At 32.4% G+C, this 26,956-nt stretch overlaps 2 protein-coding genes across 5 annotated transcripts; one reads left to right on the forward strand and one right to left on the reverse strand.

Moving 5' to 3' along the window:
- Positions 1 to 513: 513 nt before the first annotated feature.
- Positions 514 to 10,600, forward strand: LOC147385806 (adenosine kinase 2-like). Of its 4 annotated transcripts, none has more exons than XM_086422705.1 (13): positions 514 to 665; positions 1,139 to 1,192; positions 2,015 to 2,061; positions 2,154 to 2,185; positions 2,268 to 2,369; positions 2,476 to 2,543; positions 5,698 to 5,774; positions 5,869 to 5,966; positions 6,089 to 6,159; positions 6,238 to 6,304; positions 6,396 to 6,579; positions 7,327 to 7,465; positions 10,573 to 10,600. In XM_086422705.1, the coding sequence occupies exons 1-13, from the start codon at positions 583 to 585 to the stop codon at positions 10,583 to 10,585; spliced, it is 1,035 nt and encodes a 344-aa protein (XP_086278831.1). In that variant the 5' UTR covers positions 514 to 582; the 3' UTR covers positions 10,586 to 10,600. The 4 variants fall into 4 exon arrangements, with proteins under 4 accessions (XP_086278831.1, XP_086278830.1, XP_086278829.1 ...); XM_086422704.1 differs by lacking the exon at positions 10,573 to 10,600 and adding an exon at positions 7,737 to 8,493; XM_086422703.1 differs by lacking the exon at positions 10,573 to 10,600 and adding an exon at positions 7,799 to 8,493.
- Positions 10,601 to 14,742: 4,142 nt separating this feature from the next.
- LOC147385807 (alpha carbonic anhydrase 7-like) lies at positions 14,743 to 19,557 on the reverse strand. The gene is made up of 7 exons (XM_086424046.1): positions 19,399 to 19,557; positions 18,833 to 19,050; positions 17,158 to 17,264; positions 16,582 to 16,684; positions 16,336 to 16,503; positions 16,177 to 16,230; positions 14,743 to 14,993 (listed from the first exon to the last, which is right to left on the reverse strand). The coding sequence occupies exons 1-7, from the start codon at positions 19,484 to 19,486 to the stop codon at positions 14,889 to 14,891; spliced, it is 843 nt and encodes a 280-aa protein (XP_086280172.1). The 5' UTR covers positions 19,487 to 19,557; the 3' UTR covers positions 14,743 to 14,888.
- Between the last annotated feature and the right edge of the window lie 7,399 nt (positions 19,558 to 26,956).

Raw genomic sequence — 26,956 nt, forward strand, 5'->3', positions numbered from 1 at the left:
TTTGGGTGCTAATAGAAACTCCATCTCTCTCTCTCTCATAGATTCAAGATTTTATACGAGCGTAATCCTAATTGTAAACAACTGGTGAAGTTGTTTGACTGTGTTATAACGTCTTTGTAATGGTGAGGTAATAACTTGAACAAAGCTTTTAGCTTTGTAGTGTTTGAATGGTGTGTTTTAATCTTTAATTAGGGGTTATGATAAATAATTTAAGAAATTGGAGTGTAAGAAATAAAAGTTAGGGTGCCAATAATAGCTCTCAAAATAAATTGGCCAAGTGAGGGATGATAGATTTTTGGGAGAAAAAAAAATTTTTTTAGGCAAAAAAATAAAATAAAAATGCAGATGAGACCATTTACATCATTTTCATAAGTCAACGAGTATAGACCAAGGTCAAGGGATGTAGCGCATCGTTTTTAAAAAATATGGAGCATCTAGAATATTCAGCAAAACGTTGAGGGGGATGTAAAGTAAAGTAACCGCTCAAGCTCCTTTTCGAGTGACTAGGTTGGACACTTGGCCTACAAATTCATATATGTCTTTGCTCGCTCTCTGTGTCGCTTACTCTCACTCTGTAAAACAATGGCGTATGAGGGAATCCTTTTGGGGATGGGGAATCCCCTTCTAGACATCTCGGCTGTCGTAGACGATCAATTCCTCGACAAGTAATTCCTTCTCTTGTACTTAATTGTCTTTGATTTGATAGGCTCTGTTTTTCAAAATTTAGCTCGTAAAAGCTTTGATCCTGATATATTTCAGCTATTATTCGCCATTGCAACAATGAAAATTGATTCTTTTTAACGCTCTCTTCGATTTAATTTAATTAGGTCATTTTCCCTTTTTGTTTGATCTTGTACTTATGAAAGATAAATATATCTTGCAGACGAGATATTCGAAAATGAGTAGAAATATCTCTCACTTTGATTATTTTCATTTTAGCTGACTTCGTTTTTATAGATCTCACACAGAATTTAATGGAGGAACAAGATTCATCCAGCCCTCGAACCCAAATTTTTTGCTTTTAGGCTTTGGCCCTTGTTCTGCTGTTCTTGCGTCAGATATCAATATTGGGTGGATTTTATTTAATTTTTTTTTTTTGCATGCTTTGATTGAGGAATGTTGTCTTGCTTGTTAACAGATATGATATCAAGTTGAACAATGCTATTCTTGCAGAGGACAAGCACCTACCAATGTTAGTTTCTTGTTTCTGATTTTGGGACTTGGCATGTTTACTAGTTTGGCCTGCTAGAAGATATTTCATGATTTGATTTATTTTGCTCGTTTGTTTTATTTCAAGATTTCTTGTTGAAGAAAACCTTGAAGCCATTTTTTTAAATTTTATTTATTATTCCCAGTCCTTGTATTTTTTATTTTTTTGATAAGTATAATATTTTATTGATAAAAGAGGCCGATGTGACCCCAAATCATGATTTTTAAACTCGTTTTGACTTCTCGTCCATGAACGAGACTGAGTTTTGGACGAGATATCCGATTGATTTGAGTCGTCTTGGACGAGATTTTAAAAAATGCCTTAGAATTAGAACAAACCATGTCTTTGAGACGACTTGTCAATTCGTCTCATTGGTGGACGATACCGAGACAACTTGGATGAGATTTAAAACCATGCCCCAAATACAAGTAAAGGAGAAGGGAAAAAAATAAAATAAAGGAAAACAACGAGCCCAACTTTAGCTACACAAGACACAAAGCATCCCACTTAAAAAACAAATCTTCAAAGAACACCCTTACAGTCCTTGTAATTTTAAACCTCCTTAGGTTAAAGGAATGTATGTTTGGACTCAACACACATAGTTTTTGGTCTGACTTTGCGTTAAGTGTTTGTTCCCATTTTCAATTAGAAAGACTTATACCAACAATTTTCAAGCATTAACTTGGTGGTGAGATCATCATGATCAATCACCATCATATGCCTTATCCCAAATATTCATCAAGCATTTTTTTCTTGATGTATGTCAACCAAAAGATGTTAGTTAAACTTGGTGAATATTCTCAGGTACGATGAATTGGCTGCTAAATACGATGTGGAGTATATTGCTGGAAGTAATTTAAGGATTACGTTGACATTTGATTTCTTATTAAGTATGCCTTTTCATGTGCTAATTATGAGTATTATGTTATTTTGATGTGTGCAGGAGCAACACAAAACTCAATCAGGGTCGCTCAAGTATTATTTTGAACAATCTATGCGTGCTTTTTACTCAGGTTATATCACTTTTTATGTGGAGTGATGTTTTTGTCTTTTGCAGTGGATGCTTCAAGTTCCTGGTGCAACTAGTTACATGGGTTGCATTGGAAAGGACAAGTTTGGGGAGGAGATGAAAAAAAACTCAAAACTTGCTGGTGTAAATGTAAGATCTTTTACTGCTAATGTTTTCTCGTATCTCTAGCCTTTGCTGCTTTATCTTCTCTTGGATATCTGATACCCCAATTAACACGATACCTATTCTCAATCAGGTTCATTATTATGAGGATGAGACTGCACCAACAGGTACATGTGCTGTTTGTGTCAAGGATGGTGAAAGGTCAGTTCTTCATAACACTTCCTCTGCAATTATGTCATATGATTAAGCATAAGTTTATCGTAGGAGGGTAATTATTTTTTATTTTGTTCCAGTAGTACTTTATTTCCAATTTTAAGCACTTTATTTCACATAAAATACTATTGTATAAGTACCAAATATTTAAGTCTCCACATAGATTGGCAGATGACCATTTAGATTATTCAAATAACAAATGTAAATGATAAGAACTGATCTAAGATATCACATTAACATACGTGTCCAACACCCTTTTCCGATTGGTCCTTTTCTCATGGAAGTTAGGCGTCCTAGTTAGACTGCTTCCAAGGCAATAAACCATGCCCTTTGAATCATGATGTTTGATCTGAGGTGATTTGACTTTCTAAACAAGAAATTGACTTGTGGGATATGAAAATGATTATATATGTTTTGACTTCTTAAGTTTACATCAGTGTTTTAAAGTACCTATGGTGTGCTTTACGCCTCAAGGCACAATGAGGCGTAAGCCTCAATTAATTTAAAAAAAAATCTAAAAAAATTATAATAAACTCAGAAAAAATATAGAAACAAGTAAACAACGTTCAAGCGTCGAATAAAAATTAAACATTAAAAATGTAGGAAAGTAACAATGTAATATAGTAGCAAAATAGCAATGTATCATCACTCATAGAGTATCAAATATCAAATAAACAACTATGCTAGATCTAGGAATGAAGGTTTTGACCCTAAGAATTAAAACAACTAAAAATCATCTCCATCATCTTCACTAGTAGGTTCTTCCAAAGAATCATCAAGATATCGGATTCCTCTAACATCTTCTGGATTTGTCTCTATGTCTTCATAATTCTCTTCATCTATCAAATGCAATAGGTAAAAAGTTCAAAAATGTACATAAAAAAATCACATACCTCAAAACCATAGAAAATCTTTGATTTCTTGGTTCTATTTGATCATAATCTTCGCTAGAAAGTTGTAGGAACGACGGATTCAAATTCAGATGAGTATTGGAACCTCTAGGAAGAAATCTTGGTATAGGGAGATTTTAGGGTTTGAAAGAAAGATTTTAAGAGATCTCTTGATAATCTAACTTTAGAAGACAAAAAACACTTATATTAAGTAGGGTTATGTAAATAAGAGACATTGAGAGGGGGGGGGGTGTTATTTGTGTAAAATAAAATAAGAAAATAAAAAAAAATGATTTTTTTGACTCACGATATTGGGTTCTGCCAAACCTATTGAGGAGTAAGCCTCAGTACATATTGAGGCATGAGGCATACGCGTCATACCTCTAAGGAGTAAGTCTTACTAATGTTTGATGAAGCTTAAGTCTCAAGGCATGAAGCCTACGCCTCGCCTCGAGGCATAAGTTTTTAAAACACCATGTCTCTTAGTAATAACTAATAGACAGTGAGATGAACCTGAGAATGCCAATCTCAATGAATGAGATGGGGGTAACAAAGATTTATGTCGTTGATTAGTTGCATCTTTCTGTGCATAAAGTTGTAGAGTTGAGCTATTGTTAGCCTTTGTGTTCAGTCTAAAAAATTCATTTTGGAGGGAGCCGCTGCCCACAAGCCTAATTCTGAGTGGGCATCTGTTACCCAAAATCATGCCTTGATGCCCATTGGTGGTGGCACAAAACATGAAAACTTGAGGCCAATCATGATGGGCCTTTTCACACAACTCCAAGTCACAAATTGTCTGATGCATCGAACTCATCTTCAGACAAACTGTCCACTATAGGCACCTGATTACTTTACCTCTCTGGGCATGTTTGCTCACCATGCAATATATTTGCCCCACCCCAACCCATAATGCCTATTTTGATCCCTCTTGGCCAAGCCAGGGCTATGTTCATACTCATACCAAGCACATTGATTTAAAAAAAAAAAATAATAGTAGAAGTGGTTTTATTAAAAAAATGCAAGATCTAACTTTTCCAATCATGATGCAGTCCCACCTAAAGACGATATCCTTAAAAAATAGGGCTCAAAACTCTTTATGGGGTTTGGACCAATAGAAAATAAGTGATTTAACTTCAAGAATAACATCATGAACCGAGCTCTCCATTCCTTGAAAATCATTCTGTTTTTCTCTTTCCTAAGAACCTTATATATTGCAAATAAAATCAGTCCCCATAGGAAATTCACTTTTCATGGAATGCCAGCTTTGGAAAAGAGATACGATAGTTTGAGGATGAGTCTAATTGTTTCTGGAAGAGGTTGAAAAATGGGACCAGACTACAAAGGCCATCTCACAATGAATAAGTGATTGGAAATTTTACCACTATCTTTGTAGAGAGAGTAAAAATCTACCATAATAATCTTACGAGATATGAGATGGTCAGTCATAAATATCTTGCCCAGAATTGTGGTCCAAACAAAGAAGGAAACCTTAGAAGGAATTTTGGATCCCTGAATGAAAGCTGTTGGAAACGTGGAATTGCATGGGCTATCATGCATAGGGTAGAAAGTGCTTACTGTGATAACACCATTGTGATTCTTCTTCCATGTTCACTTGTCCTTGTTCATGGGGACAATGGGAATATCATGTACTTTGTGACTATCTATGGAATACCTCACAATCATTAAAGTTGCTTCTAAAACTGAAGTCCCGAATCTCTGATATCCTCCCCAAACCAAAAATTCTGCATCAATTTTTTTTTCTAATTCGAAATAACACACACACACACACACACACACATATATGTATGTTCACTATACCAGTTATCCCCAAAAAAATGAACCTGTTATCTGTACCTTGAAACCAATCCCCTTACTGAAGTTGTTCAACCCATTCTGAATTCCTTTAACACTCCACACCCAGACAAAAATTTAACCTCTATATCAAAATTTCTATTCCAAAAATTTTCCATTGATGATTCTCCTTCAGAAGAAGATAAGCTTATTGATGTGGGTTGTCTTCAACGTCCATTGCCGGCCACTGCCGAGGTTTGCAATGGGAAACAAGACATCTGAGATTGTTGACCTATGTGGGTCCCACTACGAACCTCAATGATAATCTAGATTATTCAGGCTTAAATGGTTGGTCAATCCACATCAGAATGATATCCTAATTTATTGTTGTCGTCTTCTGTTTTTCAGTTACATTATTATTTAACAATGTGATCTTTGGACTATGACAACCATATGAACAGGTCACTAGTTGCCAATTTATCAGCAGCAAATTGCTACAAATCTGAACATTTGAAGAGACCAGAAAATTGGGCATTGGGTAACTTTCATCCCTTGATTTTTTATACTTGTGCTCTATCTGTGGTTATATATATTCTTTTGAGCTAACTTAATTAAAACTTCTATCCAAACAGTTGAAAAGGCCAAATTCTATTATATTGCCGGGTTTTTTTTCACTGTGTCTCCAGAGTCTATCCTACTTGTTGCTGAACATGCAGCTGCAAACAACAATGTTCAGCTGCAAACAACAAGGTAATTGTTAATATGACTGAATACTTCTCTATTTGTTTATTTTCTATAATTTCAGCATTAATACAGCTTTTAGCTTTGTACTACTCTTGAACTGGTTTGCAGGTCTTCACAATGAACCTTTCTGCGCCTTTTATTTGTGAGTTCTTTAAGGATGTACAGGAGAAAGTTTTACCGTAAGTTTTTCCTCTCTTTCTTCTTTGTGAAATGAGTTAAAAAAGTAAGACATACAAGACTGAGCTCTCTTTGTTCAGGTATACAGACTATGTTTTAGGGAATGAGACAGAAGCAAGAACTTTTTCGAGAGTTCATGGGTGGGAGGTAATGGATCCCTTGATGTGAGATTTTGCAATTCCTTTTGAGTTTGAACAATTTAATGAATTTATGTGATTTGGCCTTCTTTGCTCATCAGACTGAGAATGTTGAAGAGATTGTCTTGAAGATCTCTCAGTTGCCCAAGGAAACTGGAACTCATAAAAGGATTACTGTTATCACTCAAGGTGCTGATCCAGTTGTTGTTGCTGAGGATGGGAAGGTGAAATTGTTCCCTGTGATCTTGTTGCCCAAAGAGAAGCTTGTTGATACCAATGGGGCAGGTATGCACACTCTTTATCTTTTTTCTTTTCTTTTTCTTTTTAGATAAGTATGTTTTCTCTTATTTCTTTAAGAGCCCTGACTGCTGCAATAGACAATAATCCCCCCCTTGGAATACGTCTTAACTATTTTAAACGTCTAAAGATATATCATAATTTTCTACCTGTCACTTGTACAAATATAAGTTGATAAAAACTGAAAATAAGAAACTCTTGTACCTTGATTTTTTAGGCCTATTAGTCTTGTTGGGTTGGTGTATAAGATTCTATGTCAGTTGCTGTAATCTAGACTCAAAAGGGTTACCCTTTTGGTAATAGGTCAAAAAGCAAGGGGCATCAAATCCCTGATGGTATTTTGATAGCAAATGAATGCACTTTTTGAGGATTGAGATGTGGAATCCTAGGGATTATTCATATAAATTGATGTGAAAAATGCTTTTGACCACGTTAATTTGGAGTTCCTGAGGTACTTAATGGATCAGATAGGTTTTTGGACAGAAATGAAATAGTTGGGCCATGAAATATATTTTCCCTCATTCCTTTTTTATTTTGACATCACCATTTTGAGGTATCTGGGTAACATACTTTAGAATCGAAACCTATACCTTCCCTTGTTATCTATCCAAGTTATGTCTTGTTCTGCATTTTACAGTAATAAAATCAAAATGGAAAGGAAAATCCTAGTAATATCCTGCTCTTAGTTCTCTGCTTTGTGGAAGAGGCAATTTAATCTTCTATTTTGGTTCCCAGGAGATGCATTTGTTGGGGGATTTTTGTCTCAGTTGGTCCAAGAGAAGCCCATCGAAGAATGTGTGAGAGCTGGGTGTTACGCATCAAATGTCATCATCCAAAGGTCCGGCTGCACCTACCCGGAGATGCCTGATTTTAAGTAGGTTTTTCTCAGTCACCTCACTTGCCTTGTTTTAAATCATATTTAATTTTTGAGACTCAACTAATAGTGTTATTATAATAAACGGTCCCAACCGGAGATCGAGTAGGACAATGTTGGAGATTAAACAGATCAGGCTACATGTCATATAGAAATGGCTTGGTAAGGAGCCTGATGTGTTTTAAAATCCTACTACAACGTGCCACAAAACTCAGTTCATATTTTTTAGAAACATGACACTTTACTTGATCCTGATTCTTATACATACAAGCAAAAGAGGGGTCTGTCTTATGGGGTACGTACACACATAAGGCTATGTTATTTTTACCACAGAGATCTCATGAAGCAAACTTGGCTTGAAGGAGCCCTCAAAGACATGAACAGATCCTTGGAATTGGGCTAATGGTAGCACATCGAATAACAGTAAGGAAAATTTTCTCGTCGCAAGGGATGTAAAGCTTGGAGTGGGGATTGAAATCATACTCCTCGCAAGCTCGATCTAGCAACTCTTTGAATAATGGGTGATTAAATATGGAGACTTTGATGACAAACCTCTTCCATTCTTGTCCTACATAGACTACAAGGTGACCCTTGGGGACATCTTTGGGGAGGAGCACCTCGTCTTGCAACCACGGTGACGACCGTGGGTTCCATGGAAACCAATGCTCACAAGTTGAAGAAGGAAACACTTTTGGGCCCTTCTTTCTCCATTTGTTAAGGCATGCCCTCAAAAACCTTCCCTTGCCCATCTGAAGTAAGAGAGGACATGGAAGTACTGAAGTGGGAGTGAGGCTTTATATAAAGTGTGCAAGAAGAGCAATAATAACTAGTATTCCGGAGCCATCAAATGGTTCAGAAGATTTGGTAGCTAAGAGATGACCTAAGTATGAGTGTGACATTTGTGTATGATTGCTACTTTTTGTGGAGGTTATGTTTACGAAAACGATAATGTATTTTACCAAAATTACCAGCTCAGCCACATGCTTTTAAAATATTTATCAAAAGAATCATATATCTATTTTGGTATTTATTTTATTTTTACCAAAATGGATATCCATTGTATGATGCTAAATTGAATTGGACTTTTCTAGCCTCTAACCCACAATCAAGGTTCTTCATCAAATAGATAGTTGAGATCGATAAGAGGAAAAATGCAAATTTCCTAGAGTTCAATTCCAATATTTTCTTTTGAATTCCTAGCATCTCAGCTGTCTGTTGGATGAAGAACCTCAATCTGGATTGAGGCTAATGCTTTCCAATTGAATTTATATTTATTATCTCTTTTTAAACTTCATATGATTTGTTTTTATTTTTCAAAAAAGATTCCCATTTAGCCTAAGTACATCATAAACTTTAATATAAGTATGTTTTTTTGGTGAAAAGATGATATTTTATTTGGGGAAAATACAGTATGTTTTGGAAAATAAATAAATAAATACCAAAAGGGATATCTGACTCGTGATAAATATTTTAAAAGCATGACCCTTCCAGTAATTTTGACTGCATATATGGCCCTTTTGGTACATTCTCTTATAAGAATCCATGCAGTATAGCAACTTGATAAAAAATTGTACGAACATGTGCATCCAGTCACGTAAACTATAGTATAGGGAACTTGCGCGGTACGGTGGAATCCAATTACATGAACCGCGGAGAGGACACTAAAGTACAGTGGAAGCTCTCTCTCTCTCTCTCTCTCTTACTTCAAATGCATACTGATCTTATGTGAGTTAAGGCACCGCAAGTTGAAAGAGCAAGTTGAAGGAGAAGGATAAGATAGGATAAAGGAATGGGAGGGAGCTTCTTGGTTGAAGTGCTGTATCTTTTGGTAATGGGCTTTCCAAGGGGCCCAGTGTCCTATGATGGGTGAAATACTAAATTGAAGAGATTGACTAAACTTAAGAGCATTCACAATCATGGTTTTAAAATTTGGTTTCGCGTCTCGTCTCGTCCAGGTCCGATACCAAGTCTCTTGGACGAATTTTTTGATACGTTTGAAATGTCTTGTTCAAAAAATCAAAAAATTGAACGTGAGTCTTAAATCTCGGTCAAAAAAGTGATTTTGTGAGTTGGTCTCCTTCAGCTCCAGCTCCGATAATGAGTTAATTCGGGCACTACGCCTCGGTCTAGGATCAGTTTTAAAATCATATTCACAATGGACGTGTTAAAATGTATATTAGTATCAGATATCAAAGTCTAGTCATTGTGTTAGTTGCTAATGTGTGTGTTAACTATGGTTAGCGGTTTGGCTAGCCAAATCAGTTCTCTAAAGTGTTTGATTTGAAAAATAATGTATACGTTAATGTGTATGTTAAAGTTCTTGAATTTGTTAAATAAATTCACTTGTTAAAAAGTGGTTAACATGTGATAAAAGTGCCTAAGTGGCACATTTAAAATGTAGATTTTAACATCTCCATTGGAAATGCTCTAAAGAAATATTTTTTACTCATAAAAAAGTCAATCTGAGATTTCATAAAATTTTGGACCAACCAATCACATGAACTCACGTGTATTGAAGGCATACCAAATTTACAAAACTATTCTCGTTAGGTTTCGTGGGATTGGTCATCTAGGATTCAGTGAAATCTTAAATTAACTTTTCTACAAGTGAAAAATCTCTTGCACATAAGAAATAATTTCTCTATTTTTAAAAACAAACTTAAAAAGAAAAAAAATGTTTACCGATTTCTCAAGTAACTTGTATACTCTTTCAATGGATAATTATCTCACCGGTTCTTAGTGGTACTTTAATTTTCAGTAAATAATTTACTGGATGTCTCAACCTCGGCAACTACATTTTTCAATGGAATCCCCAGGAATATCTTCCTATCTATAGGTCTCTTAAATATATATGTACAAGTTTAACAACTCGATAGGCGTATCAAAACAACTATTATTCACATGACAAAGAAATAACTCCAAATCTTGTGCAAAAATGGAAGTTAATTACTAACAAGAAATCACCAATTGAAGGATAAGCATGGGTTTATAAAGATTCAAAGAAAAGAAAAAATCTATAAATAAGAGGTAAGACCACGGCAAAAGTACGTAATTTTTCATGCTCATACTATAAATCCGCTAACATTGTCACTGATTTAAGTGTTCAGATTGTTTTCATAGGAACATCTGCGGGAGCATCAGTTGGGAGATTGCGGAGGATGGGCTGGAGGACGACAATGATTTTACTCCCCACAAATTACGAATAACTTTTACCATCTTTTGTAGGGCTGTAAGTCGGGCGGGTTGGACTGGGCTAGGAATCAACCCACACTTGGCAAAATCAACTCGTGACCATGCCCAACCTGCTTTCGAGCAGGAAATGCTAAACACAAGCTCAATCCAAGTCGAGTTTGTCGGATTGACTTATTCCTCATTAATATTAGATAATTTAGTAATGATAATGACTTATGTAAAGATAACTGATATGTAAACAATATAAAACTTATAATTATCTATCCTAAAACTATATATTTCAAAGTTCACATACATGTAATTATAAGCAAATGTTAAGAAAAAATGATGATGATTAACTAAAGCTTGAAATGTGAATGGTTAATGAGAAAGAAACAAAAGTATGTAAAATACTTTTTTAATATTAAGTTCGGGCTTGGGTAATCCGATGTCTATGCCCGAATCCAATCCTGTTTGGCTCGGTCAAAAATGTTTTTGCCCAAACCCGGGCCTGAACCCTGACTCACTGTGACAAAACTTTACTTATATAAGGTCAGGTTGAACCCGTTGGGTTCGGGTTTGGCTTGCCGAAGACCCAAGTTGCAGCCCTAATCTTTCTGCTCTCCACAAGATCGGTAAATACACTAGCAAGACTTAGCTAGACTAAGCTGAGTTGATGATTTGACTCAATGATTTCCCAAAGTTAACTTGACGAACTGGTTTCATTGATTTTGGGAGTTGAATCATTTCAAAATCCAATAGATTTGAGTCAACTCGGACAAGATTCAATTCAACTCAATGAGTTTTATAACTATGCTCTTGAAATCACTTTATAGAGAGTGGGCCGATGTATAATGAGATAAAGGATTTGATGATAATAATAAGGGAAAATTATCAAAAAAAAAAAAAAATTATTTACGAAAAATAATCTAATTTTTTAAAAATTCGAAAAAGGATACAAATCCGGTCTTTCAAAGATCGGTTTTTCGCTCTCTTCAATTCTCTCACCTCTTTCTCTCACCTCTATTATTAAAAAAAAACGATTTTTTTAAAATACCGATCTTTCAAAGACCAGTTTTTCTCTCTCTTCAATTCTCTCACCACTTTCTCTCTCCTCTATTATTTAAAAAAAAAACGAATTTTTTTTAAATACCGATTTTTCTCTCTCTTCAATTCTTTCACTTCTTTCTCTCTCTTCTATTATTTAAAAAAAAATGAATTTTTTTTAAATACCGATCTTTCAAAGACTGATTTTTCTCTCTGTTATTATCAATGTATGCATATCATCAATCAATCTGATCTTTTATGTGTAGATTCATGAATGAATCCTAAAATTCTACGTAGCATAAAAATAAGGTGCCACCTGACCTTCGTTAGCTATGGGACACCTTTATGGATCCCTACTCTTTTTTATGGGCATTTTGAGTTTTAGTACAAAATTTATTGCAAAACTTTGCACGAAAGTGTTTTCTCTGAGTTGGCCCAAGTAATAATGTTGTGGGTTCAAGAGTTATTGGTCTGATAGGAGCATGCAGAAGAGTGAGATAGTTGGAGTTCACTCAAGAGGTCAATTTTACCGTTGTCACAACTACAACTTCATCCTGAAATTTTGCATAGTTCAAAATTTTGTATAAGGGTGATGACACATCCCCTTTTAACATGATCGTCTATGAGAGACCAATGAAACATGACTCAAAACACACTCATCTTTATCCTCTTGCCTTATTTAATATTTAAAAAAAAAAAAAAAAACTCCTTCATTTTCAATATCCTTACAATGTTGGGATTTTGAGCAAGATGAGACCCGTCAAAGAAATCAATAAGAAAGGATTAATTTATTATACCAATAATCGTTATAATTGCAAGGAAAAATCGAGAAGAAAAATATAATTTGCAGGTACTGTGATTATGCATTTTAATCAGAAATAATCTTCCCTGAAGTAATGGTTTTCCATTTTGGCCAAAAAAATGATCTTCTCCCAGGACTAATAATCTCCACCCCAGCCCAAATTTTTTTTTTAAATAGAGGAGAGAGAAAGAGGTGAGATAATTGAAGAGAGAGAAAAATTAGTCTTTGAAAGATCGGTATTTAAATTTTTTTTTTTTTAAAATAATAGAGGAGAGAGAAAGAGATGAGAGAATTGAAGAGAGAGAAAATTTTTTTTCTTTGAAAGACCGGTATTTAAAAAAAATTCATTTTTTTTAAATAATAGAGGAGAGAGAAAGAGATGAGAGAATTGAAGAGAGAGAAAAATTGGTCTTCGAAAGATCGGTATTTAAAAAAAATTCGTTTTTTTTTAAAAAAAATAATAGAGGAGAGAGAAAGAGGTGGGAGAACTGAAGAGAGAGAAAAACCGATCTTTGAAAGATCGTTATTTAAAAAAAATTTGTTTTTTGTTTTTTAAATAATAGAGGAGAGAGAAAGAAGTGAGAGAATTGAAGAGAGAGAAAAACCGATCTTTGAAAGACCGGATTTGTATCCTTGTTTGAATTTTTTAAAAATTAGATTGTTTTTCATAAATAATTTTTTTTTTTTGATTTTTTTGATAATTTTCCCTAATAATAATAGGCATCATTACTGTTAGATTGGTGTATCTTGAAAGGAGATTTCTCTTCAAATATTTTAAAACATACGTGGTGATGACACAGTTGACGTGGTATGTGCACAGAACCACAGATCTCTTTCTTCGGAATACACAAGGAAAAGGATCTGTGGTTCTGTGCAATCCCACTTCAATCATTAGTCTTTAAAATAACCTTGGTATGCATCAAACAACAACATAGGTAGGCACAAAAGTTGACTAAATCTTGATTCCTGATTTCATTGATATAATTAGGGTGTGCTCCAACTCCATTTGAATTATGATAATTTTGTTTTGTGGACTAAAACATCGTTTATATTTATTTTATGTGTTTAGCTATTGGTGTGTTCTTGGTGATTGGAGGACTTCACTGTGCTGGGAAGCATTACAGCTCTAACAAGTTACATAAACATTTATAAAGAGGTTTTATTGGCATCCCAACTACTACTTATTCCACTCCAATTGAAAAGAAAAAATTAAGCATATGGGAGTGAGAAGAGCCATTCTTTCAATTTAGATAAGAAGAACAGTCATTCAATCTCATGAGCTTTGCTCTCTCAAAATTAAGGCTGGCAATGGGTCAGGTGTGGGTTGGATGAAGCTATTTCCATATCCTTATACGACTCTATATCTGGTTATCCATATCCGATTTTTTACCCACATATGCTAAGGATATCCATATCCTACTATTTATCCACTTTCTTAATGGACATCCGCATCCGACTTTTAACCAAATTTCAAGCGGATATCCAAGTGGATGTATATGACTCATTGTGAAGATGATGGAAAAACCTTAATTTGGGGTTATACTTGACAGGCCTCACAAAAATTTTAGACTTGCCATTTGTTTGACCATCAATGAATGAGTTCTAGTCAACTATTAATTTTGACTAATTTTAGGGTGTGTTCGGCTTTATGAACATGTCTATAATGAGTTACAAGTCGAATAAAAAATAATAATTGAATCCAACAGATAGAAATCAGGCATCAATTTGTCTTTATTGGTGTGTAGTGTAGGTCTACTAAGATGTATCACAAACATTCATGGGTTTAACAAACCTGGAAGATTGTGCTATTTGCTGTGTGAAAGACACCCAACTCTCTCTCAAAGTTGCTTTGCAATGTGTCAAACCAACTGAACTATGGGTCTAAGCCCCAAAGACACCCAACTCTCGAGTGTACAGTATGGTCAGACACTTCTGTTTTACTTGAGCATTGTCAAATTTTCATGGAGGCAAATTATTTTAGAATAATGACGAATGCACTCGGTTTTTGGTGCGCAGTTGGTGTGTGATTGACATGGCAAGGACACATAACCACAGAACTTTTGCTTATGTATCCCGAAGAAAAAGATCTATGATTCTGTACCCTTGCCATGTCAGCTGCTTACTAAAAACCCTGTGCATTATCCTTTAAAAGTAGGGTAAATTACCATTTCGTGAGCTGAATTTAACAAAATTACGGTTCCAGCTACCAGTTAAGGATCCAATATAAGGAATCCTGAATCATTCTACATTGATAAAGTCTACTAAACTTCATCTTATTTTATTGAGTAAAGGATACTCAGTTACAAACATAGACAGTACACAAGTAATAACTTTCGAGGATCCAATATAAGGAATCCCGAACCGGTAAACACTGATGAAGTCCTAAACTTTATCTTACTTGATTCAATAACTAATGGGTAGAACATCCTCTATTATGCTGACAATCCTTGGTTGGTAGAGGTAAATTGAACGATTATTGAGTGGTTGTAGTGGTCTTGCATTTGAGTGCTACAAGAAAATTATCATTAATTATAAATGTGAAAAATCAATAAAATAACTATGAACATGAAACCATAAATCAAATCATTAAAGCAATAAAATGTTAAATAAAATAGATCAGTGAAATTTATAGTGGTTTAGAAATATGCATTATTCTTAATTTGCTCGGGAAATTCAGAGTCTCAGTAGATCATTTGTCAATTGCAAGATGGAATTCTGATGGAGAAAAGGCAACAAAGGTGCAGACTTCTTGGCTTGAAAAGGGGTTTTTTCTCAGCATTCCTTGAATTTTCCATTTTCCCCCTCTTCGTACTCCTAGTCCATTGGTTGCTATATTACAAGCATATATATGTTGTAAATTTGTAACTATGCTTGGTTGTAATCATAGTAATAACAAGTTGAGATTCGGTAATTATTCAATGAGGGTCAATTCGTAAAAAAATCAGCAAAATTTTGGAGATTATACAAAATATTTTATTGGATTTGCTACCAAAACATACCATCTTCAACCTCTTTCTAAATAATATAACCATATTCCATGATTGCTCGTCGATAAATTTGTCAATTCGTCAAATTAATCGGCTTACCCTTAATTTGGAGAATTTTATGAATCTTTTGAAAAATTTGGAGAATTTTGTGATTATTGTTGTAATGCTATTTTCTTAGAATAATGATTTTCTAGCTAGAAAGTCTTCACTTGGTTAACGTGGCACGAACATTGAACTATAGATCGTTTTCCTCGGAGATGTGAAGTTGTGTATCATGAGGAAAAAGATCTATGGTTCCATGTCTGTGCCATGTTGACCAAGTGAAGACTGTTTAATTAGAAAATCAGCACTCATATTCTAATTGAGGATTATTTAACTCTTATCTTGGGCCGGACATCCTATTTCCCTATTAGAAAAGAGTAATGATTTTCGGACTCCCCCACGTGGCATACTCAAAATACTCTCCTCATGGGGGCATATGCAAGAATTATAAGGCTTTTTCTTCCTAGGGATACACAACAGCACATATTTATGGGGATGTGCATATGTGTATCCTGAGGCATAAAATCTATGGCTCTAATACATGCCATGTCAGGAGAGTATTTTGAGTATGCCACGTGGGGAGTCCGATTATCACTACTCAATAGAAAATAGTCTACTCTATATGTGATTGAATGTGTACAATATCGAAGCTAGGAACTCACATTGTCGACAGCGGCCCTTAGTAATCTGACTTGCTCTTTTGAAACCGTCCCAACCTATTAAAAAAAAGTCATAAAAAATTTGGATTAAAAGATGGATAATTAATTTGCAGATAATAGTAGTGTTTCCATAGGTAATTAAGTTATAGCTAAGGAGCAGACCTTATGAACAACGGTCCAAACAACATTTTCAGTGCAAGGAGGAGTTGTAAGAGAGCCCATGTATCTATAGTAGCTTCTACTGCCTATCTTTATGTGATTTGGGTCAACCACACCCAACAGCTTCTCTTCTTCAGAGGTATTGGTTATGGACTTGATAGGTTCCCTCAACTAAGAACAAAACACCCGTAATTAAAATTATGAGAGAGAGGAAAAGAGAGAGAATCTATGTTATTTGTGAAGGTTTACCTCTGATAAAAACTTATCAGGTTTTCCAATCTTGTATAAGATTGCAACTACTGCTATCTTCTGGTCTGAGGTCTGGTGAACCATGTGCAACTCTAGGTCAAACCTGTAAATTCAAATGTAAAACGCACAATTTCTAAAATATTGTCCCAAGTTAGCGAATAGCAACTAAGAAAATGGGGTTTTCTAAATTTTATTTTCTAAAAACAGGTTTTTCTTTCTTTCTTCTTATTTTCTTTCAATTTTTAGAGTATTTATTATTATATTTTTTATTGGTAATTTTTAGATCGAATAAGTTAATTAGGGGAACATAATCCATGGATGTTTTTATCTTTTAATATGTAAGGATGAGAGATTTTTTGTTCACAGGAAAGTCAATCCGGGATTTTATAGAAATCCAAATGACCAATCATATAAAATCTAATGAGGGCAGTTTTTGTGTAAATCGTGTGGTTAGTCGTTTTGTGAAATCCTGGATTAACTTTTCAGTGAGAAAATTTTCATTCTTGAATGATCTAGGATATATATATATATATATATATATATATATATTAGAGAGAGAGAGAGAAAGAGAGGAACCTTTGGCCATTGATGGCGTGTTCCGAAGGTGAGTGCCAGTGGCATTGTTGGAGCACATATTGAGTACCATTGATTTGAATTGATCCTCCACCACCTATCCATCTCACCTGCACCATATATCAAAATGAAAAATATGATCATCACATCCTCTAGCAATTGAAATTTCACAAATAAAAAAAGCAAAAAATGAAGAGGGAGGTTATTATCAAGTGTAAGTGTAGTATTTACCTAGAGAAATATTAGCTTTGATAATTGAAGAGAACTACAATGTGGCATGCACAAAAGCACATGTATAGTAAGGGCCTTTTTGTAATTTAAAATATTAATTAAGAAAATTTTGAAAAAAACTTTATAAAAGAATATTTTTGTAAATTCAAAAAACTAACCAAAGTGATAATGACCATACCATTGTAAGTTCATTGATTTTAGACAAAAATAACTTTCAAAATATTAAGATTAACAACTATGATAATATGACGCTCCCCTTTGACAAACCCCTTATGCCCCCATCACAAAATCGTAGATCACTAAAAAAGATTTATGATTCTACATATCCTGAGGCAAATGATCTACTGTTCTGTGATGAGGGCATTGTCAAGAAGGAGCGTCATATTATCACGACTCAAAGATTAAATATAAAAGTGGGGGAATATTTTATCTTTTAAATTTTGGTGTAAATAAACACTTACTCCGCCTTCCCCCATTATAATAGTAAAGTAGTTGGCTTATAATACCCTTGATACAGCTTTCAAAAGCGCCTCATACACGTGCTTTTGAATGACAAAATAAAATATGGTTATGTTAGGTATGATGAAATGGGGTTTGTACAGTTGGGCCTTACACTTTACACCTTTTAAAATGCTTTTAGAGAAAAAAAAAAAAAAAACTATTTTGGTTTGATGGATGATTCATCATGACAAATTAATTACTTGTTAGGTATGATGAAATTAGATTAATTAGTAAAATTGGGTCTTACATTTTACACATTTTAAAATGCTTTTAGAGAGAGAATTTTTTTTTATTTTGGTTAGATCAATGATTCATCATGACTAATTAATTACTTGTCTAAGCCTCATTTTGTCTTGTTAGATGGTAACTAGTTCATTGTGGAGCATCATTTTAAGTTGAAAGAAGCCGAAACAATTGTAAATTGGTTTGATGTAAAGTTCTAAAAATCATTTTACTTTGTTTATAATTTTTGTACAGTTGTAGAGTCAAATTTATTATATGAAGGTACATAAAACTTAAGACACTTAAAGTTGATAACAAATAATTCTATTTATAATTGGTTGATACGGTCACCTTAAAAAAGATGGGTGATTTAGATATAACCCCCTATGTTTTACTGAATATTAGAGATACCCCCTATATTTTGAAACACTGATGACATGTATCCCTTGACCTTAGTTTTTTAAATAGATTAAAGTGTAAATACTCAAATGCCCTAATTTTTAATCTCTAGCCAAAAATTTAAATTTTCCTTCTCTTAATCCGTTATCTTCAACCTCTTTTTTTAAGGAAAGTGGATAAATATTTAAGAAAGACAAATTATATTTTATGATAATTATATGTAAAAACTAAATCAATTTCCCGACTTATTTTAACTTCTTAATCAATTTTATGTGAAATATATATGACTTCTATTATGTAGATAGAGGGAAGCTTCTTTTCTCACCATTACATCATGGCCCCTATTTATAATTGTTGCAATAGAGGGTTTATAATTCCTCCTAAGATCCTTTAGATGTGAGCTTTTAGACACATTCTCATCCCTCAAATCAATGGGAGATTGCATTTGTCCAATCTCACACAACGACAATTCAAGATTAAGATCTCCCCATTTTTTAAGTCCCTGGCCACTTCCTTCTTCATGATCAAAATCCCCTCCATCATCTGCATCAAGAATCAAAATGAATAATTAAGAACACATAATTACAATATAACATGTAAAGTAACATAATACAATTAACGAGATAATAGAGAAAAAATATGGAAAGCCAACTACACATGGAGAAGGATAGATATGGATTGGATTTCAAATTTTTTTTTCCTTGCATGGTTATGTCATCCCATGTGTAGGTAGCTTTCGATTTTCATCGAATCTTCATTAGTGTATCCCCTCATAAATGATTATTAGTTATTGTAGAGATTAGATAAAGATATTTATGGTTAGAGTATCAACTACCATCTCAGCTAAAACATGAAAAACATTAGGTTTTTTATAGATCAATAGAGCCTTACCAACTTCTTTAGATAATATTGGGCTTGAAAGCAAAGCAAGAACTAAAAGAAAAACACAGAATGACACTTGAGTCGTTTGCTTCTCCATGATTTCACACCTCTGCACTTACACTTGATGTGTTTGTAGATGTACGTTGAGCCTTCAGTTGCTTATATAGCTTATTTAGAGAAATCAATTAAAATTAGTCAGCCAATCATGTTTTGCTAAACCACATTAATTAAATAAACAGTACGAAGAAGACCCATGTGGTCTTTGTCGAAAGAATAATGATGAACGCAAGCGATTTTAGTACTCTGTGCCCTTACCACGTCAGCCATTGCATCCATCACAACTCTTGTTGAAACTGAAAGGGTTTTGTTGACATGTGCCCCAGATAGAGTACACGTTAAGGTGCATTAAATGACTAAATACACTTTCAAAATAAGTATTTGGGGGATATTTTTGGTAAGAAATTTTTTTTAAAGGGCATTTTTGATATAAATAAATAAATTTTCAAGTTGTATTTAGAAAGGAATCCAAGTCGCTAAAGTCTCTGCGGATAAGGTTTTGTAGAAGAGACAACAAAGGATTAAAGACACGTTTCTTCTCTGAATCTTCACCATGCATTTTTAATTTGTTGCCCATGTGCAGCTTTGGAATAATTTATTTGCCATCGTGTCAGATATGACCAAGCATAAAATGGTAGATTAAAGTCGCTCTCAGGAAAGTAGTGATTCTGGTGGAAGTCTCAAAATGAAATGATTATTAAGATTTTTTTTTTTTTTTCCTTTTTCTCTAGTGGAAGCATGGTTTTAAAACTCGGTTTCGCATTTCATTTTGTTCCCGTACGATATATTGAGTTGTCTCGAACGAATTTTTTGATACATTTGAGATGTTTTATTCAAAAAATTGAATAATTGAATGCGAATTCTAAATTTCGATAAAAAAAGTGATTTTGTGAGTTGGTCTCGTTTAACTCCGATACCGAATTAACTCGGATGATACATCTCGGTCTCGGACGAGCTTTAAAATCATGAGTGGAAGTCGCTCTCAACCTTTTTGCCTTGTGGTTCTTTATTTTTGTTACATGAATCGTAATAATTTAACTTGCCCACGTGACACTCAATTGACTCTCATGACAAGTTCGATGTCAATAGATCAGTTTATCACGACTCATGTTTCTCAACCAAACACGTTTCCATTAAAAAATTATTTGCCATAGAGTTCATACCAACTCAGGATCGAAGAATCACGTGAACCCACGTATAATGATTGGCATCTCTAATTTACAAAAGGTATATCCATACCCGATGTTTTAAAATCTTATAATTTATATAAATACTTTAAACTTTAAAATATTAGTTTACTACTTTACTTTAAATTTAAATTTTTATTTAAATACTTTAATTACTTAGTAAATACTTTATATATTTATATAAATACTTAACTTCTAAACTATAATTTCTAAATTATAGTTTTTAAGCTATACAATAATTTTTTAATTATATAAATACTTTAGTTTTTAAACTAAAGTTAAAATTTATAAATATGTAAATCTTATACTAGAGTTCATTAATATAAATAATAACTAATAAAAGATTAATCATAAATTAATTGAAATAAATCTTAAAATGCATTTATATTAGTCTCATTCATTCAATCAATAATTTACATATAAGAATTCAAAGTACAAGCTTAAACATTTGGGTGAGGAATTGCATCACTATAGTATGAGGACATCTCAACTAGGCTGGCACCCACTCACCTATCTATCATTTGCACAATTCAACTCAGAAAATAAAAATATTTCTAATTATATTTCTATTTGTCTTAATTCATTAGTAAGTCGATCCACTTCTCTTGCTTGATCTCCTTTTTCGACAAGAAACCAATCCTAAAAGTATATCAATGCTTCAACCGTCTCTAGAACTAGACAACTTCTATATGTTTAAAGTACTCTTCTAACTACACTAAATGTTGATTCAGAAGCAACTATAGACACTGGAATACTTAGTAAAACACGTGGCATTACATATAACACACGATATTGAGCAAAGTGTCATTTTCACCCATCTAATACATTGTAGGAATTCTCATCACAAACCTCTAATGGGTCAGATTCTAAATAATATTGTAACTCAAACGTTGTATCTTGAGTATAATTACAAGTCCTAGTTTTACATAATAATCGACGTAAAATTATTGATTTAGCAACAAAAGAAGAAGTAGCAATTTTAACATTACTAGTAGAACCACTAACTACACCTAAAACATGTTAATAATACTTAAAAAGTTCTTCACATCTAAGTTTTATTTCTTCTAAATAGCTTTAATAGTCTTAACCATAACTAAATATTAAAATTACTTCTAAAACCCTCATTTTATATCGATGATCCATTAATGATGCAAATGCTAAAAAAAGATGAATTTCTTTTTAATATTTTTAAAATTTTAATCTCATAAAATTAATAATAATATTACTTGAATTATCTTCTATATGTCCATTTATACTAATTATATGTAAATAAAAATCATTAGATGTAATATAATTAACCCCTAAAAAAAACTTTGTAGCTTCAACAAAAAGTCGAAAAAAATTACAAATATTTTATGCTTTTAGTCAATCATCTTCACTAAATAATTTGAGATTTGCTTTAATTATATAATTATTTATTGTCATTTTATATTATAATATTTGTGCTAACATGTAATGAGTTACATTCCAACGATGAGGTGCATCCAATGATAATTTAACTGTTATTAAATTACAATAAACACAACATTCATCAAATCTTTATTGTTTGATTGGTGATAATCTTAACATTCTAATAAATTCTCCAAATCCCTCAATAAATTACCAACATATTTAATACATTCTTGAATAATAAAGTTTAGTATATGTGTGACACAATACATGTGAAATAAAATTTTCAAAATTTCTTTATTATTAAATAAATTTTGCTTAAGGTAAACTACTGTAGCAAGATTATTGGATGCATTATCTAAGGTTATAGTTAATATTTTTTATGTATTTGATATTTTATAAGACTATTTTATATAGCCTTGACAATTATTATTCCATTATGGCATGATTTTAATTGTGAAAAATTAATTATCCTTTTATGTAATTTTCAATCATGACATATAGTGTGTTGTAATACACATGTATTGAATTCCTTGATTAGATGTCCATAAATTAGAGGTGAGTCAAATCTTATCCGGTACATTTTGTAATTTTTTTATTTCTTCTTTTTTTGATTGAAACATTTTTATTACATCTCTTTTAAAGGTATTTGTATAAAAACTTTCAAAATCATAAAAAAATGCATCACGAACATTTGTAAAATTATCCTTCTCAACAATTAGAAATGGCATTTATTCTAGTATAAATTTTTTATCTATAGCGTGTCGTGCCCTTTCTTGATTATATGACCACGTGCTTACCTCACCCATGGTCGATCTACTTAACAATGTTTGACTAATATCCAGTTGAAGCTCTCTTGGACTAGAATTTTTAAAGTATTTTAATAAAGAGTTAGTACCCATTTATGCACCATGATAAACTAAACATTTTTTATAATAATTACATTTGACTTTTTCATTTACATTTTCATCTTCTTTAGTATGTTGAATGATTGTGAATTGTCAAATATCATCAAATATCGGACCTTTGTCTTTCATTTTTTTTGTTTAGTTAATTTTATGATTCAGACCAATATCACCCCAAACACGACTCAAAAAATACACACACACACACACACACACATCTGTTCCTCATGTATAGGGCCGGCTGAAGCTTAAGCCCATCAAATTTTTTAATAGCTATAATGTTAATTTTCAAAAATAAAGTAAAATATTATTAATAAAAATTACACACCTCTTTACACATTGGAATTGTGAGGTGTTTTTGAAGAAGAAAAAAAAGTAATGATAATCTGATTCCCCTAGAGCCATACTCATTTGACTCCACTGATGTGGGAAGTGTAGAAACCAAAGATTTCCTTTCATTAGGATACACAATTGCATTAATTTATGGGGATGTATAATTGTGTATCCCGATGCATAAAGTCTATAGTTCTGGCACACCCCACGACATGAGAGTCAATTGAGTATGTCACGTGGGGGAGTCATATTATCACCACTAATTTTATTTTATTTTATCAAACTCTCTTATAAGTTGAAGACATTGGCATTAGGAGTTTGGAAAAAAATATAAAGTACCAAAAGATTTCCCAAGATATCTTTTAACAAGCCAGGAAGATTGTTACAATTTGTGATCGATCTATTAAAAGAGTTTTTGTTGGGGATGCTTTCTCTTTGCTTACAATTAGGCAAATTAAGGGCAAAGACCCTTTTTATTTATTTATTAATATACTTCTTGCTTACTTAGACGAAAAAACAAGAAAACAAAAGACAAAACAAAGTTGAGGATCCAATATAAGGAATCCTGAATCACTCTACATAGATAACATCTACTAAACTTCATGTTATTTTATTGAATAAAGAATACCTAATTACAAAGAGTCATGATAATATGACTTGCCAGGTGGCATACTCAAATGACTTCATGATGTGACAAATTCGGGTATCGTAGATCTAAATGCCTCAGGATACATGATTGCACTTCCTTATATAAAAGTGTATCCCGAGGCGTATAGATTTACGGTACCCAAACTTGTCACGTCATTGAGTCATTTGAGTATGCCACTTGACAAGTCATATTATTAAGACCCAATTACAAAACATTGACAGTAAATAAGTAACTTTTGAAGATCCAACATAAATTAACAATTTTGTGCAAATTTGTAAACATCGACAAAGTCCTAAATTGCATCTCAATTCAATAACTAATGGGTAGACATAGTCTTGTTTGAACTCTATATCATGTGCCCAATTGACCTCATGGTTTTTTGTTGTTTAATTACACAAAGATTCTATATACATAATGGATATCAATATTAAAGAGTCCCAATATTCTAAGAATTGTTAATATTCTTTAAGGTTAATAAGAGACCTTGACGGATAGAAATCTTATTGAAAGAATAACTATAGGCCCTCAACCTTTATCTATAAAAGGGATCGATGACCCCATATTGGAACGTACAAATAGAAAGAACTAAGTGTGGAAAACGCATATAGAAGAGAGTTCTAGTAGAGTGATATCCATCAATCACTAGTACTCAACCGATTCATATAGAGAAAAGGGAGAAAGTAAGTCTAGAAGGAAATGATCAATTTGATTAGGATTTTGAAAGCTCTGAGAAACACGTGGATAGAAAGACACACACTAATGTTTGCATCAACGATTTCATAAAAGCACAAGATAAGTACCATCGACTCAATTTATATTGAATGAATAGTATGCTTGAGGTATGCGATAGATTAGGTCCTATTGTCAAAAATAAAAATATATAAAAGTTATGTTTTAAGATTTTGAATGGGTAAAATCTAATATGTGGTATCATAACCCTGTGTTTTGAATCTTCATATCTTGACTACAAACTATTCATGAATAAAGGTTGCTATGATTTAAGATAAAATTTTTACACCAATTTCTTGATCACGTTATATATATAATAATGATTGCTATGATTGCAATTCAATTTCAAATTTTTTTGTTCAAAGCCCAAATTATCGTTCTATAAAATTTTGATCCAGTTAATTCCGTAGTTTATGAATATTTAGTTTTGTATATGTCTATACATAATTGCAAATTTCGATTTATGTAATTTTTAGATTTCATATATATATAACTCCAAATTTTGATCTATGTAATTTAAGATTTCATGTATACATAAGTACATATTTCGGTCAATGAAATCTCATATTTTATATATACACAATTTCAAATTTTGGTCTGTGTAATTTCAAATTTCATGTGTACATAATTACAGATTTCAGTCTAGGAAATCTCAGATTTTGTATATACATAATTCTAAATTTTGGTTTATGTAATTTTAGATTTCATGTATACATAATTAAAGATTTCGATCTATGAAATCTCAGATTTCGTATATACATAATTACAGATTTCGATCTATGTAATTTCAAATTTCATATAGATATATATATACATAATTATAGATTTCGATTTGTGTAATTTTCTGATTTCATATATATATGATTCCAAATTTCGGTCTATGTAATTTCAAATTTCATATATACAATTGCACATTTCGATTTATGTAATTTTCAGATTTCATATATTGCAGAATTACGGTTCATGTAATTTTAGATTTTGTATGTACATATATATTATAGAATTTCAATTTATGAAATTTCAGATTTCTTATGTGCATATATTACAGAATTTCAATTTTCATATATATATCTTTCTAGATTTCAGTTTAAGAAATCACAAGATTTCATTTATGCAATTGAATTCATATTTGGGATACATTAATTTTAGTAATTGAATTAAGATTTTGATTATTTATATTATTTTTTCAATTGAATTTTGTATTGGTACAAGATTATAATTCAATTAAATTTCAAACTTTGTTATGGATTTTTGGTCCATTGTACCTCAGTCTTGGTTTTGGATTTCAGTTTATTGATTAAAATTTTATGCCCTATCATGTTAGTGGAATATTAAAGAATGATTTAAGGATTATGTAAATATTATTGAACAATTTAGAGGAACATAAATTTTATTAATTTTGTAGTTGTCAAAGTGGTCTTAATTAGTAAAATTTATGAAATATTTAATTGCATTAAATTTGGTCATCGAGGTGACATTAAAGAATAATAATATTTAAAATTACATACTCAATTAGATAAATGAGATTAACCCAAAAGAGAATTTCATTTAACTAATTGAACTCTGGGTAAGGTAATATAATTTACATGAATTTAATAGAATTATGATTGGATACCTAAAAGTAACAAAACTAACTGAATAAATTATGTAAATTATATTAGCCTTATAAGATGAATTAATTAATCTTTACCATAAAATGAGTGAACAATAAATAAACCTACTTTAACACAAATGATGAATTTAGGTGATATTGATAAGTTCATCATTATTCAATAAAATTCAAAGCATTTATTAGAACATTGTTCTTAAAATTTTAATTCCCGATTCATTGCACTTTCATACATCCACCGTCCCAATCCTCATCGAATCAAATTTTTTAGAATAGTATACGTACATCCAATTCACTTTAAGTGTTCAAGATCTTAACCTAATACTCATCTCTACAAAATCTGCAAACCTAACTGAGAGTAGTACAGTAGAGCAAGAAAACTTGTTCCTCGCTTGGGAAAAATCAATTAAGTTTAGTTTGATGTTCATGAGAATGATAATCACTAAAAACATCAAGACCTCCCTACCTTAGACTAACAACACGTAGGAGTATTTAAAGAACGTGAATTTTTTTTAGATTTGTTGATAAATTACTTGTGGGTGCGCTAATGACTGAGTTGACAACTAGAAAGTACGATGGGGCGCGAGGAATATAAGACCATATCCTCAACATGACAGACAATGCTTCAAAATTAAGAACATTAGGAATGAACGTAGATGATTCTTTTTTAGTACATTTCATTCTAAACTCCCAACTCAATTCGATCATT

This window comes from Akebia trifoliata, chromosome 14, assembly GCF_017979445.1.
Source record: "Akebia trifoliata isolate Shusen 1 chromosome 14, ASM1797944v1, whole genome shotgun sequence".
NCBI lineage: Eukaryota > Viridiplantae > Streptophyta > Magnoliopsida > Ranunculales > Lardizabalaceae > Akebia > Akebia trifoliata.